Raw genomic sequence first — 15,268 nt, 5'->3', positions numbered from 1 at the left:
TGCACAACCTCCGTAACCAAATAGCTTCCTTAACGGCATGTATCAAGCCCATGTACTCAGCCTCTGTAGTACATAAAGCAATAGTGCTCTGCCTCTTACTCATCCAACTGATAGCTCCGCCGAAGGATGAAACAACATATCCACTTGTAGACCTTCTACTATCAATGTCACCTCCCCAATCAGCATCCACAAAGCATCTCAGTTCTAACAATGTCTGTCCCCTTAAGCCTTTCACGCCTTCATAGCATAACCTAAGGTCAGACGTACCACGAAGATAGCGGAACACACGCTTCACAGCCATCCAATGCTCTTTTCCTGGCTTGGACATATACCTGCTCAATACTCCCACTGCTTGAGCATTATCAGGTCGAGTACAAATCATGGCATACATCAGACTCCCAACTGCACTAGCAGAAGGAACTGACGCCATCTCTTCTTTTTCTTCTTCAATCTTGGGACACTGGTCAGCCGATAACTTTGAACCAGTAGACATGGGAGTCAACACAGGCATGCAGTCAGTCATCTTGAATTTCTTCAGAACATCTTCTATGTACTTCTGCTGACTTAACCATAATCTTCCTTTGTCACGCTCCCTCTTAATATGCATACCCAAGATCACATTTGCAGCGCCTAGATCTTTCATTTCAAACTGCTTTGCTAGCAGTCCTTTAATAGTGCTGATCATCTTCAAACTGTTTCCAACGAGTAACATGTTGTCAACATACAAAGTTAGAATAACAAAGTCACCTTCTAACCTTTTCACATAAACACAGTGATCAGCATCACAACGGTCAAAGCCAAGCTTCACCGCATAAGTGTCGAACTTCATGTACCACATCCTCGGGGACTACTTCAGGCTATACAATGATTTATTCAGCTTGCAGACTAGCTCCTCTTTGCCTCTTGCAATGAACCCCTCTGGTTGCTTCATGAAAATAACCTCCTCCAAATCACCATGAAGGAAAGCCGTCTTGACATCCAGCTGCTCCACCTCTAGGTCATATGCCTACAGACAAAACCAGTCTTATGGAATTTAACTTTGCAACAGGTGAAAATACCTCACCATAATCAACCCCTTTTGTCTGTGAATATCCCTTTGCAACCAATCGAGCCTTGTAGCGCTCAATCTCACCATTGGCACCAACCTTCTTCTTGAACACCCACTTGCAACCAATTGATTTTCGGTCTGCAGGTAGATTTACCAAACTCCAAGTTTAATTTTTCATCAGAGACTTCATCTCTTCTTTCATAGCTTCCTCCCACTGTTTGGCATCCTCCGAGCTCCTAGCTTTCCTTACGGTGCTCGGATCATCACCTGTAATACTAAATGCACAAACATCATCACTAGCACACAGGATATAATTTTCAGGTGTATACCTCTCAGATGGTCTTCTTTCCCTCATGGATCTCCTCAGCACTGGTGCTTCAACCTCAGCCTCAGTTTTAGAAAATTCATCCTTTACCTCGTTATATTCAGCAGCTTCAGAATTCAAATTTTCCAATTTAACCTGTGAGTTTACTGTATCCTCTTTCAAACCCACATCCAACTCCACTGTCTGTGACTTTTCAGGAGCTTCAGGAAAAATTTGATTCAACTTACATTCCCTGAATACAACGTCTCTGCTGTAAGTTACACTTCTAGTATCCGGATTCCACAACTTATAACCTTTGACGCCATCCTTGGGCCCAATAAAGATACATTTTTCAGATTTACTGTCAAGCTTGCTTCTTTTCTCCTTGGGTACATGCATGTATGCTTCACAGCCAAACACTCTGACATGAGATACGTCTGGCCTTTTTCCAAACAGTGCTTCATATAGAGTCTTCTCCTTCAAAGTCGATGTAGGAGATCTGTTCTTCAGATAACAAGCAGTAGCCACTGCCTCCGCCCAAAACTCAGCTGCTAAGCCTGCACCGCTCAGCATACTCCATTCTTTCTCAATGAGAGATCGATTCAACCTCTCTGCCACCCCATCCTGTTGAGGTGAGTAGGGCATAGTCTTCTGTCTAACAATCTCATTGCTCGCACAAAACTGGTTAAATTTTGATGAACATAATTCCCCTCCATTGTCAGTTCTCAGCACCTTGATTTTTCGATCAAATTGATTTTCCACCAAAGCCTTGAACTCGCGAAATTTATCGAACACTTCATCCTTGCTGCGCAAGAAATATATCCACACATATCTTGAAAAATCACCAGTAAAAGAAACATAATACCTTGATTTTCCATGTGATGCTACAGGTGTGGGGCCAAACACGTCGTTGTGTATCAGGTCTAGAATCCCCTCAGCTCTTCCTCCTATGGAATCAAAAGATACCCGATCTTGCTTCCCTTGCAGGCAATGCTCGCAAAATCCAAACCCCATAGAGCAGCTCGGAATTCCATCCACCAACTTCTTTGATGTTAGAGTCTCCAGACCTTTTCCTCCAATATGCCCCAGCCTTCTATGCCATAACATAGCAGTGTCCTCCTCCGCCTGTTCTGAAACATAGCTTTCACCACTGAATACTGTGCTACCCAGCAGTTTCCACAATTTACCATGACGCTCTCCTCTTGCAATAACCAAAGCTCCTCGAGTCAGCTTGCAAGAATACTTGTCACTGCTAAAATTAATACCAGCATCTACTATACTACCAACGGAGATCAGATTTTTGGTAAGCCCCGAAATATGCATCACACCCGACAGATTCTTGACTGTCCCATCACTCATCTTCAGCTTTACCTTCCCACGCCCCACAATTGCATGAGTCGTGTCATCTCCCATTCTAACTGTACCGCCAGAATATGATTCATAGGTGCATAACCATTCCCTATGAGGTGTCATATGAAACAATGCTCCAGTGTCAATAATCCAGTCATTACAACCACTATGACTGTCAAACACCATGTACAGGTCCCCTGTACTATCATCATCATCCTTCTTTGTACCTGAAGCAGAAGGTTGTGAATCATCCCGCTTCTCAAGACCTACGCTTTTACTTCTGCAATTCCTTCTTAGATGTCCAACCTGTTTGCACCTCCAGCACCTCATTTCAGATTTATCAGATTTGTCACGAGACTTTGACCGTCCCCTCGATCTTCCTCTGTGACCAGACTTTGATCTGTCACCACTCCTCCCTCTAGCAACCAGAGCCTCATTGCTGGTACCTTCAGAACCTACCCTTCTCATCTCCTCAGACAATAAGGCAGCAACAACCGTCTCGAACGACAGTTTATTAACACCAGTACCAATTGACACAATGATGTGCTCCCAAGACAGTGAACACAACAAGGTGCGAGCTTTGTCTTCCTCATCCAGGTTGATGTCTATAGACGAAAGTTGTGCACAAATAGTATTAAATTCATTTAAATGTGCAGAAAAGGAATCACCTTCGCTCATCCGTAGATTATACAGCCTCCTTCGCAGGAACAGCTTGTTCACGAGTGATTTGCTCTGATAGAGACCTCCCAGCTTCGTCCAGAGATCCTTCGCGGTCTTCTCATAAGTTACGTTCACCAGAACATTATCTTCCAGGCATAACCAGATCAGGCTTCGCGCCTTTCGATCGTCTCTGGTCCACGCCTTCAACTCCTTCGACTCACTGTCACCTGACGTTTAATCACCGACAGGTTTCGTTGGTACCGATGGCTTGTCATCTTCGATCACGTGCCACACGTCCCTGTCAACGAGCAGAGCCTCCATCTTCAGCTTCCATAACTCGAACCCTTTTCCTCCGAACTTTTCAACCTCGACCCGTGATTGGCCAGTCGACATCCTCTCCAGATCAATTTCGCAGTTTTCTCTATGCCAAGAAAAAACCCTAAATCGCGAAACCCCAATCTGTCACAGGAACCCGGGTCGCAGAACCAAAGCTCTTGATACCAAATGTTGGAAATCGACCACACACAAATCGAAAACGAAAAAGAAAAGAGAGAGAGAGAATAGACACAGCGATTTACTCTGGTTCACCCAATTTAGGCTACGTCCAGCTTGTCTGTACTATATTCACCTCACCGCCACTCGTTACAAGTCTCTTGGTTTACAAGGCAAATATAAATAGGATTACAAAATCCTAACAACAGCTATTCATGGGCCCAAGCCCAAACTGCTAAGAAAATTACAATAAAATAGAGGCCCACAATAGTACCTAGCCTCTACGGGCATGGGGGCGGACCCCCGCCCGCTCACCTGGGAGCAGGACCCCAGTTGCCTTTCTGCTAACCCCGACAACTAGGGCCATTATCAGCATGCGAAGTATGAGTCATACCCAACAGTCTATACCCTCATAATCTAGAATACCAATTCTATTACCCTCGTAATCTAGAATACCAATCATGTCATGTGTTCAGAATAAGTGTTTGTGCACTAACTAGATTTTTATTAGCGACTGTTTAAAAAACAACAGCGTTTACTTGACTTGGACTAAATAGATTTTGCCTAGCATAAATAATAAACTGTAATTATTTTCGTTTAATGATTCGTGGACTAATAGACTGATTCAGTCGAGTTGAGAAAGAGCACAAGGACAACAAAATTTTTCATATTAAAATTTTAACACAGTTATTTGAATTTAAGATTACTAATTAAGTTGAAATAACCCGTACTAATTCACCAACGTGGTTGGTGGTGGATTGAAGATTTTATATCTAAAGAACAAAGGTGATAAAAAATTTATGTGATGATTGGAGAACTAAAAGAAAATTTTCCCTAAAACTTTCGGAATTGATGGAGTGTTGAGCTCACAAGAAGTTTAGTCATTGTTTGGGCTTAGAAATGTGCCTTACAACGTTGGATTACGTCCACCTTTTTTTGCTTTTCGATCATAAGCAAAGCCCATGCAACCCACCTTTTGTTTTGATTTAATTAAGAGTGGATGCATATTTTAATACTTTAAAAACGCATATTTTAATACTTTAAAAACACATATTTCAATCTTTCAAAATATTGATTAGATGTATAAAAAAAATATTAATTAGATCCTTTAAAGTAAACTTTTATAAAGTTAATCACTTAACTATAGAAAATGACATTAAAAGCTCATTTTTATGTATTGACTATATAATTAATAGAGTAGCTTAATATTATTTTTATTAGATAATTAAATTATTGTAAAAAATTTATGATTAAGAAAATAAATTAATATGTAATTTTTTTTAGGCATTAAATCGGTATAACCCGTGTCTTTAGTAATTCTTGAATCAAATAGATATGGTGAAAAGGGTATATAGTTGCTATATATTTTTTTTAATAAAAAGTAGCTGTAATTTTTATTGGGCCTATTTTCTATAGAGTTAATTTAACTAATAAATATTATATGTATTAAAAAGATATTTTAAATTTTAATAAATAAAATATATAAATAAAATGAATTTTTTTCAAAATATTGCTTTAAATTATAAGTAGTATATACATAAATAGTTTAAGTATAATATAAAAAATATAGATTAAAAGATGAAATTATGATGGAAATATGAACAGTTAATTTAAGATAAATTAAATTTGAAGTTTAATAAAATTTAAGAATGAACATGTGCCAATCTTTAAATGAGTGTAAAGTGCAAACCAGTAAATTTAACAACTTTTTGTTTAACTCAATATATAAGAATAAATTATAGGGTAATACTTCTCTTATGTTGCATAAGAGAAGTATTATCTCATGCTCAAACAATAGTTAGGAGAGAGAAAAAAGTTGAATGTGAGAGAAAAAAAATCTTGTGGGACCCATTTGAAAAATGTGAGTGTAGGAGATAATAATTTTTTTATGTAACATAAGAAAAGTAATTCTCTTAAATTATTTTAATATAAACCTATTTATATCATTTAATGGCATGTTATTATATAGTGAAGGGCACGTTTGTTTGGTTTTTTTAATTAAAAATATATTTAAATAATTTATAATGATTAAATAAATTTCCCAGAAAAACTATTTTAGTATTGCTCTAATAAGTTAAAATAATACCTTTAAAAAACGTTAACCTAATTATATCATAAAAAAGTTTATTTATTTATTTTTTGAAATGTTGCAATCGGTTTATCGCTTCACAACTAATTCGATTCGGGACAGGACTCGAGATTAAGGCTTTAAATCTCTTTCAAAGATGATACTGAAAAAGATCGAACACATACTCTCATCTCCACCTACTCAATTTCCTTAAAGCTGAATCAACATACCCTACGGGAGGTACACACTATATATAATATAAAATGTTAAAGAGTTGTGATATGAGTTATGGCAATATTTGATATGAGTTATGGCATTATCATAAAATATTTATAATTGATATTAAAAATTTAATTATTGAATAATAATTTGTATAACTAACATGACTTATGCAAGAGCATCATTTCCTTCGGTGGCGGAGCCGGGCTCAAATTTGAGTCCGATTCTTAACTTTAGTTAGTTCTTATCATAATATATTTAAATTGGGAAATGATCCGTTTATAAATTTTATTTTGCAAATTATACTATATACTCTCGGAAGTACGTAGTGTTACCTAGTGCACTTATGGAGTGCATAGAATAGTTTGTAAGAGTTTATAAATAAAAAGTGTGTAAATATAACCCTTCCTATTTAAATTATATTAAATATAGAGCACATGAGCAGGCAGTACCAAGAAGAATTATAATTTTATTAAATATTTTTTTATACAAGTAGAAATTGAACACATAAGCTAATACAACTTACCCAAATATCTTACCAAAAATATTTTAAGTTTTAGATTGGACCAAAATATAATTGTAGCCCGGGCCAAATTATAATTAATTATATAATTACATATAATACGTATAATTTGTTAAAATTTAACTCGGGCCGAGACCACATCCAAGATATACCTAGCTCCGCCACTAATTTCCTTCTTGAGTAACAATATCTCAAATAATTTTCATCGAAGTGATTAAGAATTAAGCGGAAGGAAAAATTTGGCGTGCTTTGGGTCTAAATAAGTTTTAAAAAAAAAAATTTGTTTCATTACTTGTTTTTTATTCTATTAATTTGAAATTTTATTTTTTCATATTTTACTTTTAAAAAAAAAATAAAAATTATATTTTAATTGTTGTTATCATGATTTCTCTATTTTCATTTTCAAACCTCTAAAATAAAGTTTATCAAATTTTTTTATTTTATAAACAATTAAAAAAAACAAAAACAGAATAAACAAGACCCTTTGTGACTGCACGGTTCTCCCAAATGTAACCGGCACTTTTTATAATAGCGGAATGATATCAGCAATATGAAACAGAACGAAATGAATACTTTACCTTATTTATATGTAAAACGACGAAAGGTACAATAATGAATATGTGAGTTTAATTTATATATAAATCATTTTTTAATTTAGAAATTACTCTAAGTCTCTAATCTGAATTGAGTTTCGTAAATTTATTTAAAAGAGTGAAGAATTTTCTGTGCTAATTTTTTCTATTCACAAAACTTAAATTAGAAATCTTACGCAAAGTCCAAATCAATTTTTTTTTGCTAAACAAATCCTTATTATTATTTTAGTATAATAATTTTTGCAAATGAAGAAATCAATTCTTGTAAGTACATTTTAAATGAGAAAGTGTCTACAGATTAATTTCCCAACACGAGAAATATTCTAAAAAGACATATTGTCTGTATACAACATAAGCAAAGATATTTGTTTCTAAAAGTCATGAAACTTGGCTTGATTTTAAATTTGAAGGCCATAGCCGAATAAATTGGGTGTATGCACACCGTAAGTGTTGTTTTCAGCTTCCCAAACATTATTTTCATATAGAATTATTGTATGGGTTTAATGTTTCTACAATGTCCTAAAACGATGTTATTTGGGGTTAAAAATTAAAAAATTATAATGAAAAAGACTATTATAACCTTAAAACAAATTATAATTACAAAATATCTTGATTTTTGTCTAAAAACGACGTCGTTTTGGGCTTAATATAGATAAGTTATCTACATTGACTGTAGAAAAATTGAACCATTATTGTATTTGCGGTTATATTAGAAATAACCTTATCTCCTACAATTTAAAATTAGATCATTTTATGTACCAAAAAAAATAAAATTTAGATCATTTTAGATGACAAAAATTATTAAACTTACATGACTAATTAATTTATAATATTTTTCTAAACCAAAGAAAGAGGAGTGTGGGGGAGGTGCCTTGCGCAAGAAGAAAAAAATTTATTACCCAAAAGGATGTAGTTTTGGGTTACAGAAAATAGGGACAGTGACCATTTTGTCACGTTTGGACAAAAAAATTACCAGAATGCCACGCGAACAGTAAAATTTTCCAAACTGCCACGCGGCATAATTCGCTACACAGTGTAGCGAATTATGCCGCGTGGCAGTTTGGAAAATTTTACTGTTCGCGTGGCATTCTGATAATTTTTTTGTCAAAGCGTGGCATTTTGGTCACTGTTCCCAGAAAATAAGGTTATATCATCTCACATGATAAACAATATTCCATTGTCAATGTTTATATATATGAAAAAATATTTCTCCGGCAACTTAAGATAAGTTTATCTCCGGCTATTCTAAAATTACGTCTTTTTGTTTATTTATTTCCTTATATTGATTGATTTACCTTTGAATGGTTATGATTCCCTTTTTCTCTATCTTCCTTCATTATCATTGATCTATCTTTGTACGGTTATAATTTAGTAATCGGAGATAAAATTATCTCCGACAGTTTGAGAAATGATAAGCTCATATATATAAATATATATATATAATATAATTTTTATGTTGAATGAGATAATTTTTATCACGTAATCACGTGTACACACAAAAAAATAGGTGAATTAGTGGGTCTCATCACCTTTTCATATGTACATGATATTGTCTATGTAACATAAGAAAGATACGAAATCATTTTATACCCAATTAATTAAGTTACCCTCTTAATATTATTTATATCTAACTATTATCATTGTATAGATAGATGAAGAATTAGATACAAGAGATCTCTAACTAATATTTGAGTATTCTTATTCTTACGAAGGACTGATTGTGTCCAAGGTTGCTTTCAAATAGAAAGCCAATACTTCACGCTATGAAAAGTAAAAGCCTTTGTTGACTACTTGACTTCATCACTTTAAGAACATCACATAGCCTCTTCAGTCTATGCACATCACACAGTGGGACATAATGGGTTTCTCTATTTTCCACCTTATCTCATTGTTTCTTCTTTGGTCTTCCTTGCTTCAATCATCCCATGCCATTAAAATGGCAAGCTCATTTTCCATTTAGCATCAGTTTTCTTAATTTTTGCTAATTTCAGGCTTATATAGTACTGAACTTGCAATAACAAACCATCAGAACATTTGTAACTAGTTCTTTAAGTAGCTGATTGTGTTATATTTTTCTTTTCAACTTCAAAATATATAATAAATTTGCTTATGCTTATACACTTCAATGTTTTGAAAGCTTTTCTTTATTTTGTTGCAGTCTTACATTGTATACTTAGGATCACATTCTCATGGTCCAAACCCTTCAGCAAGTGAACTCGAGTCAGCAACAAATTCCCATTACAAATTATTAGGCTCACACTTGGGAAGGTATAGAATCCAATTACAAACTCCTTTTGAATGTTATAATTGGACAGATGAAATTGAATACTCAAATATATATATGATTCCTTCACAGCCATGAGAAAGCCAAAGAAGCTATATTTTACTCTTATAATAAACACATCAATGGTTTTGCTGCTGTACTTGAAGAGGAACAAGCAACAGAGATAGCAAGTAAGTGAATCACATGTACCATCATCCAAATATAGTACTGTTGTTTTTGAAGATTGAAAAACAAAAAACAAGTCATTTTGAATCTTTTAAAGAAATATATAAACCACTGATGTGCCTTCTTTTAAAATCTTAAGCTGACGAGTGAGATTAAATTAATAGTTTTTATATATCTCTAACACGTCCTCTCACCCGAGATATTCACTGGACTTGAATAAAAAATATTGTGTTGTTTTGATGGGTGCAGAAAATCCAAATGTAGTGTCTGTTTTTATGAACAAAGGGCATGAACTACAAACCACAAGATCTTGGGAATTTCTTGGGCTAGAGAGTAATGGAGTGGTTCCCAAAAACTCCATTTGGGAGAAGGCAAGATGTGGTGAGGGTACAATCATTGCTAACATTGATACAGGTCAGTTTCTTATCCTCATAGTCAAGGTCAATTTTCTGTTAAATTTTCAAAATAGGAGGCTGCTTCTTGTTTTTTTCCTAAGAAAAATAATTTTCTTTTTTTAATGCAGTTGTATAGGATAATGTGTGGGTCACATTTGTTTTGTTTTTTTTATAAATTTTTCAATTATGATTATCTATATTGGAAATTGTGTTAATTTTTTTTCCTTGACTCCGAAACAGGTGTTTGGCCTGAATCTAAAAGTTTCAGTGAAGAAGGAATGAACCCTGTCCCATCAAGGTGGCGTGGGATTTGTCAACTTGATAATTTTAGCTGCAATAGGTTTGTCCTCTATATTTTCACCTCATGAAACATTTAATTGGCAAAGAACTAAGAAGGTTATATTCATGTAAATCTAAGGACAAAGATCAAAATGTCACCCTTAGGCATTTTAATTTTTAAAATGCCACAATTCAAAAATAAAATATCAAAATATCAAAATATCATACTTGTTAGTCCCAACGGATCCGGTTTGAGCCGTTATTTCTAACAGTAGGTCCTGTCCGCGTGATACGTTTCAAATTAACGGTATCTTTTTATATAATTAGGTTACTATTTTGTCACGTATCGCCTTGATTAAGGGTGGTAAACAAATGGCTTTTGACTCGGCTCGTGAAGGCCTGAATCTACATATCTGAAATTGGTTATTGGAATAAGGTTTAGACTTGTATAAAAGCTCGTTTAATAAAAAGGCCTGAGGCTCTAATTCAAAAACTCGGTCTTGGAGCCTCTCAGGCCGATCTAGTATATTAATTTTTATTTTTATTTTATATTTTTTATACTACTTGTAATAGTTCCTTCTTTCTTCTCAATCCATTTCATCCAATTTTTTTGGTTAAACAGATTTTTTGAATAATTTTGTTCTATATCATGCTGTTTGGATATACATTGAATTTATGAATATTTATGGAATTACTAGTGTTGTTGTTTGTATATTCTGTTTGGATAAATTTTTATTGTCTTATTTCTTTTTTAAACAGACTAACAGATCAAACCAGACTTTTATTTTTTGTAAATAAGACAGGCCAAGGCCGATAATTATATTCGTAACAGGTAACATGTTAGGTCAGGCTGATACATTTAAACGCAGGCTTAGCCTTTTAAGATCAAAGCTCGGCTCGGCCCGGCCCGTTAGCCTTGATAAGAATGCATTGGGATTGATAATGGATCCTAAAACATAGCATTTTGGCATTTTATTTTTAAACCGTGGCATTTTCACAATTAAAATATCAAAATGTGGCATTTTAGTTCTTGTCCCCAAAATCTATCTCAAATGAAGAAAAGGTTAAGAATAAATAAATATAATCATAATAGTAAATAAATAAAATTAAATTTTTTTTTCCTAGTGAGAGTAAAGGAGAGAGAAAAAAAAAGTTAAAAAGCTCAAATTCTAACTCTCCAGAATGCTTTCATGCTTAAAATAATCAATAAAACCCATTACTATATAACTTGGTCAGGTAATCCAAGTGTTGTTCATTGATAAATCATGACTATAAATATAGTTCCACTTGATCACCCCAATATGCAAAGACAGTCAAGAATAGAATGCAATGTGATAACTGATAACCTTTTGTTAATTCAAAAGAAAATCTGTTACCTTTCTATTTATGCTATGTACAAAATCACGCAGGAAACTGATAGGAGCAAGATTCTTCAGCAAAGGTTATGAGTCAAAATTTGGAAAACTGAACACATCCCTTTATACAACACGTGATGTATTAAACCATGGTACCGCAACTCTGTCAATTGCTGGAGGTAACTTAGTTCAAGGAGCAAGTGTTTTTGGCTTTGGCAATGGCACTGCAAAGGGTGGTTCCCCAAGAGCCCATGTTGCAGCCTACAAGGTATGCTGGCTTGGGACCATTCAGATTGAATGCACTGATGCAGATATCATAGAAGCTTTTGAGGCTGCTATAAGTGATGGGGTTGATGTAATTTCCTGTTCCCTTGGTCATCCTACTCCTAAAGAATTTTTTGAAGATGGGGTTTCCATAGGGGCCTTTCATGCAGTTGCCAATGGTATAATAGTAGTTGCTTCTGGAGGCAATAAGGGACCAGAACCTGGAACCGTAACTAATGTGGCACCATGGGTTTTCAGTGTTGGTGCTAGCACAATAGACAGAGATTTTGCTAATTATATAGCTCTTGGTGACAAGAAGCACCTAATGGTATCATTTTTTTGTACTTTTGTTTCTTCCATTTCAGTTTAGGCCCATAGTTGTGTGTAATTGTAAAGATTCATTTTAACCAAGAGTTTATGTCGTTAGGTGAAAGTTTCATTGATGATTTTACATTATATTACTCTAAAACGTCTCCTTACACGAGTCCATTACAACTAACAGTTTAGGCTTTTAAGTGAAGGTCACATTAATGATTTTATATTAGATTTCTTCAACTGTAATAAGTTTAGGGTGTGCTTCAAATTGAATCTAACTTTGCTCAAAAAACAAAATAAACATCATAGAATGCTCTAACTTTTTTTCTACATATTTCAATTTTGACTGCCAGGGAACTAGTCTTTCAACTGGCTTGCCATCTGAGAAGTTCTATTCTTTGATCAGTTCTGTAGATGCAAAAGTTGCTAATGCAACAATTGAAGATGCGTAAGTTCAAATATTCCAATAGAGTCATTTCAATGTGTCTAGTTTGTATAATTATTGTTTCTTGGTATATTATTTTGTCATGATTTCTTGCAGTCAAATCTGTAAGATTGGAACTCTTGATCCTAAGAAGGCAAAGGGAAAAATCTTGGTTTGTCTCCTAAGGGAGACTGTTGGATTATTTTATGCGGAGGAACAAGCTCTTTCTACAGGGGCAGTAGGACTAATTTTGGCAAATAATAAGAAACGTGGTAATGACATTATAGCATATGCTCATTTGTTGCCTACTTCACACATCAATTACACAGATAGTGAATATGTTTATTCCTACATCAAAGGCACCAAGTAATTTATCTTTCTCTTACACCAATCCCTTTGGATTCAGAAATGCCAAAAACTGTTTCTAGTTTCTAGAAACTAATTAATCAATCTATATCTATGCATATATTGCAGGACCCCCATGGCTTACATGACCAAAGCAAAAACTCAACTAGGAATAAAACCAGCTCCAATAATAGCTTCATTTTCATCTAGGGGACCTAACACCATCCAGGCAAATATCCTCAAGGTTGTTTCATTTTCACCACCATCTTTGCCATTAGTTCCTTCAAATGCTTCTTAAGATGACTTTCCAATTTCAACTTTTGTTTTCATTTTCAGCCTGATATCACTGCACCAGGTGTGGACATTCTTTGTGCATCCTCAGAAGCTGTTAGTCCAACTAGTCTTGCATCAGATAATCGTAGGGTTCCATATAATATAGAGTCAGGAACTTCTTTTTCTTGCCCTCATGTCTCTGGCATCATTGGCCTTCTCAAAATACTTCATCCCAATCGGAGTCCTGCAGCCTTAAAATCTGCAATCATGACTACTGGTACATATGCAATACACAAGTCTTTTAGATATCACAAAGATCTAATCCCTCAAAATGTGATATATTTTTGTGCAGTTTTGTTATTCCTACACCTGAGACCTTCCATACACAAGTTAATGATATTTAAATTATTAATTAATAATGTATGTTGATTGATTATTGACTTAGGAATTGATAAGGTGGGAACAAAGTACTACTACTTCAATAACCGATTGATACACCTTGTTAACCAATAATTTACACATGTTAACACTTTGATATTATATTTCTATCATGTCCCTTATACAAGAACACATTTAGCTTGAAGAGTGGATAATGTACAAACCCATCTATTTATGTTAAAAAAACTTACAATATTTTATATTTCATATTATATTTCTAAGAAACTATATAAAATTTATGCACTTTCAGCAATGACACTAGATGACAACAACAGACCAATTTTGGATCAATCTAAGGAAGAAGCAACTCCATTTGCTTATGGTGCAGGACACATTCAACCAGAACTTGCAATGGACCCTGGACTTGTATATGATCTAAACACTGCTGATTAATTGAACTTCCTATGTGGTCATGGTTACAAGAAGACACAAATTAGGATGTTTTCTATGAAGCACCACACTTGTCCTAAGTCTTACAGCATACTAGATTTTAACTATCCTTCAATCACAGTGCCTAATCTTGGGAAACACTCTATAAAAGTTAGCCGTACAGTTACAAATGTTGGGTCACCAGGTACATATCATGTGTATGTCAAGGCACCTTATGGGGTTTCAGTTTTGGTTGAGCCAAGATCCTTGACATTCAATAAAGTTGGTGAAAAGAAGACATTCAAGGTTATTTTGAAGGGCATAAAAGTACACAAACATGCATCAGGTTATGTGTTTGGGGATTTGTTGTGGTTAGATGGAAGCCACAAAGTTAAGAGCCCTCTTGTAGTGAAGCATAACTAGAAGAAGCATTGGTTTTCTGGTCAGAAAATGCAGTGTGTTTCTTTCTATGGCAAAATATCCAAATGAATCTTTGGATAAATAGTGGACATATTATATTACATTAGAAATAAAAAAAGAAAAAGAAATAACATATGGTCAACTTCTCATCAAAAAATTATATTGTATATATGGGGTCAATTTTCTTGGCCCTCATTTTATTTTGTTATGAATTATGCTTATTTATGTATTGAACCTTGCTTAAAGTTTACATAAGAATCTCAATAAATTTTCAATGTTCATGTGCTATATATTCCCTTTACAAAATTAGAAACAAGTTCTTCACATGATATTAACAAAGATAAGGATAAAATAAATATAGTTAGGTTAAATGAGTTATATTATTTTTATTTTAGTAGATAATGTGTATTATATGTAGAGGGTTATTAAACTCTTGCAACAAGAGACATTTTGTCTCTTGCTGCAAACACAACTATGTGATGGGGCCTACTGTTTATTAAAAAAAAAATGTGGCGAAAATCGATGGCTCTACAGTAACATGAGAGTTATTTTCCCTTATATGAACACTCAATAAAATTCTTGTATAGACGTTGTTTATATATATATATATATCGAAAAATTAAAAATTCAGTCACTGGACTGTCCAGTGAGTGTATTGTAACTATATTCTCCCGCGAGAACATAG

General features: G+C 34.3%; 1 protein-coding gene across 2 annotated transcripts; it reads left to right on the top strand.

Annotated features, from left to right (window-relative positions):
* The first annotated feature begins 9,066 nt into the window (after positions 1-9,066).
* On the top strand, positions 9,067-14,814 carry LOC133298038 (subtilisin-like protease SBT5.4). 2 transcript variants are annotated; one of them, XM_061497279.1, is made up of 11 exons: positions 9,067-9,196; positions 9,416-9,525; positions 9,614-9,711; positions 9,956-10,120; positions 10,342-10,441; positions 11,790-12,327; positions 12,668-12,762; positions 12,856-13,104; positions 13,213-13,327; positions 13,420-13,633; positions 14,123-14,814. In XM_061497279.1, exons 1-11 carry the CDS (start codon positions 9,092-9,094, stop codon positions 14,185-14,187), a joined length of 1,854 nt encoding a protein of 617 aa, XP_061353263.1. In that variant the 5' UTR covers positions 9,067-9,091; the 3' UTR covers positions 14,188-14,814. The 2 variants fall into 2 exon arrangements, with proteins under 2 accessions (XP_061353263.1, XP_061353262.1); XM_061497278.1 differs by having other exon boundaries at positions 14,045-14,814.
* The last annotated feature ends 454 nt before the right edge of the window (positions 14,815-15,268 follow it).

This window comes from Gastrolobium bilobum, unplaced genomic scaffold (assembly GCF_033153095.1).
Source record: "Gastrolobium bilobum isolate Gb01-03AN ecotype WA unplaced genomic scaffold, APGP_CSIRO_Gbil_v1 utg7520, whole genome shotgun sequence".
Lineage (NCBI taxonomy): Eukaryota > Viridiplantae > Streptophyta > Magnoliopsida > Fabales > Fabaceae > Gastrolobium > Gastrolobium bilobum.
This window is presented reverse-complemented; position numbering and strand designations above follow the sequence as displayed.

What these genes read in the sequence shown, in the direction of transcription:
- LOC133298038 (XM_061497278.1), top strand. Translation starts at nt 9,092, where the DNA reads ATGCACATCACACAGTGGGACATAATGGGTTTCTCTATTTTCCACCTT. An exon ending in CATCCCATGCCATTAAAATG is followed by an intron (nt 9,197 to 9,415) that starts GCAAGCTCATTT and finishes ATTTTGTTGCAG; the next exon opens with TCTTACATTGTATACTTAGG. An exon ending in ATCTGCAATCATGACTACTG is followed by an intron (nt 13,634 to 14,044) that starts GTACATATGCAA and finishes ATGCACTTTCAG; the next exon opens with CAATGACACTAGATGACAAC.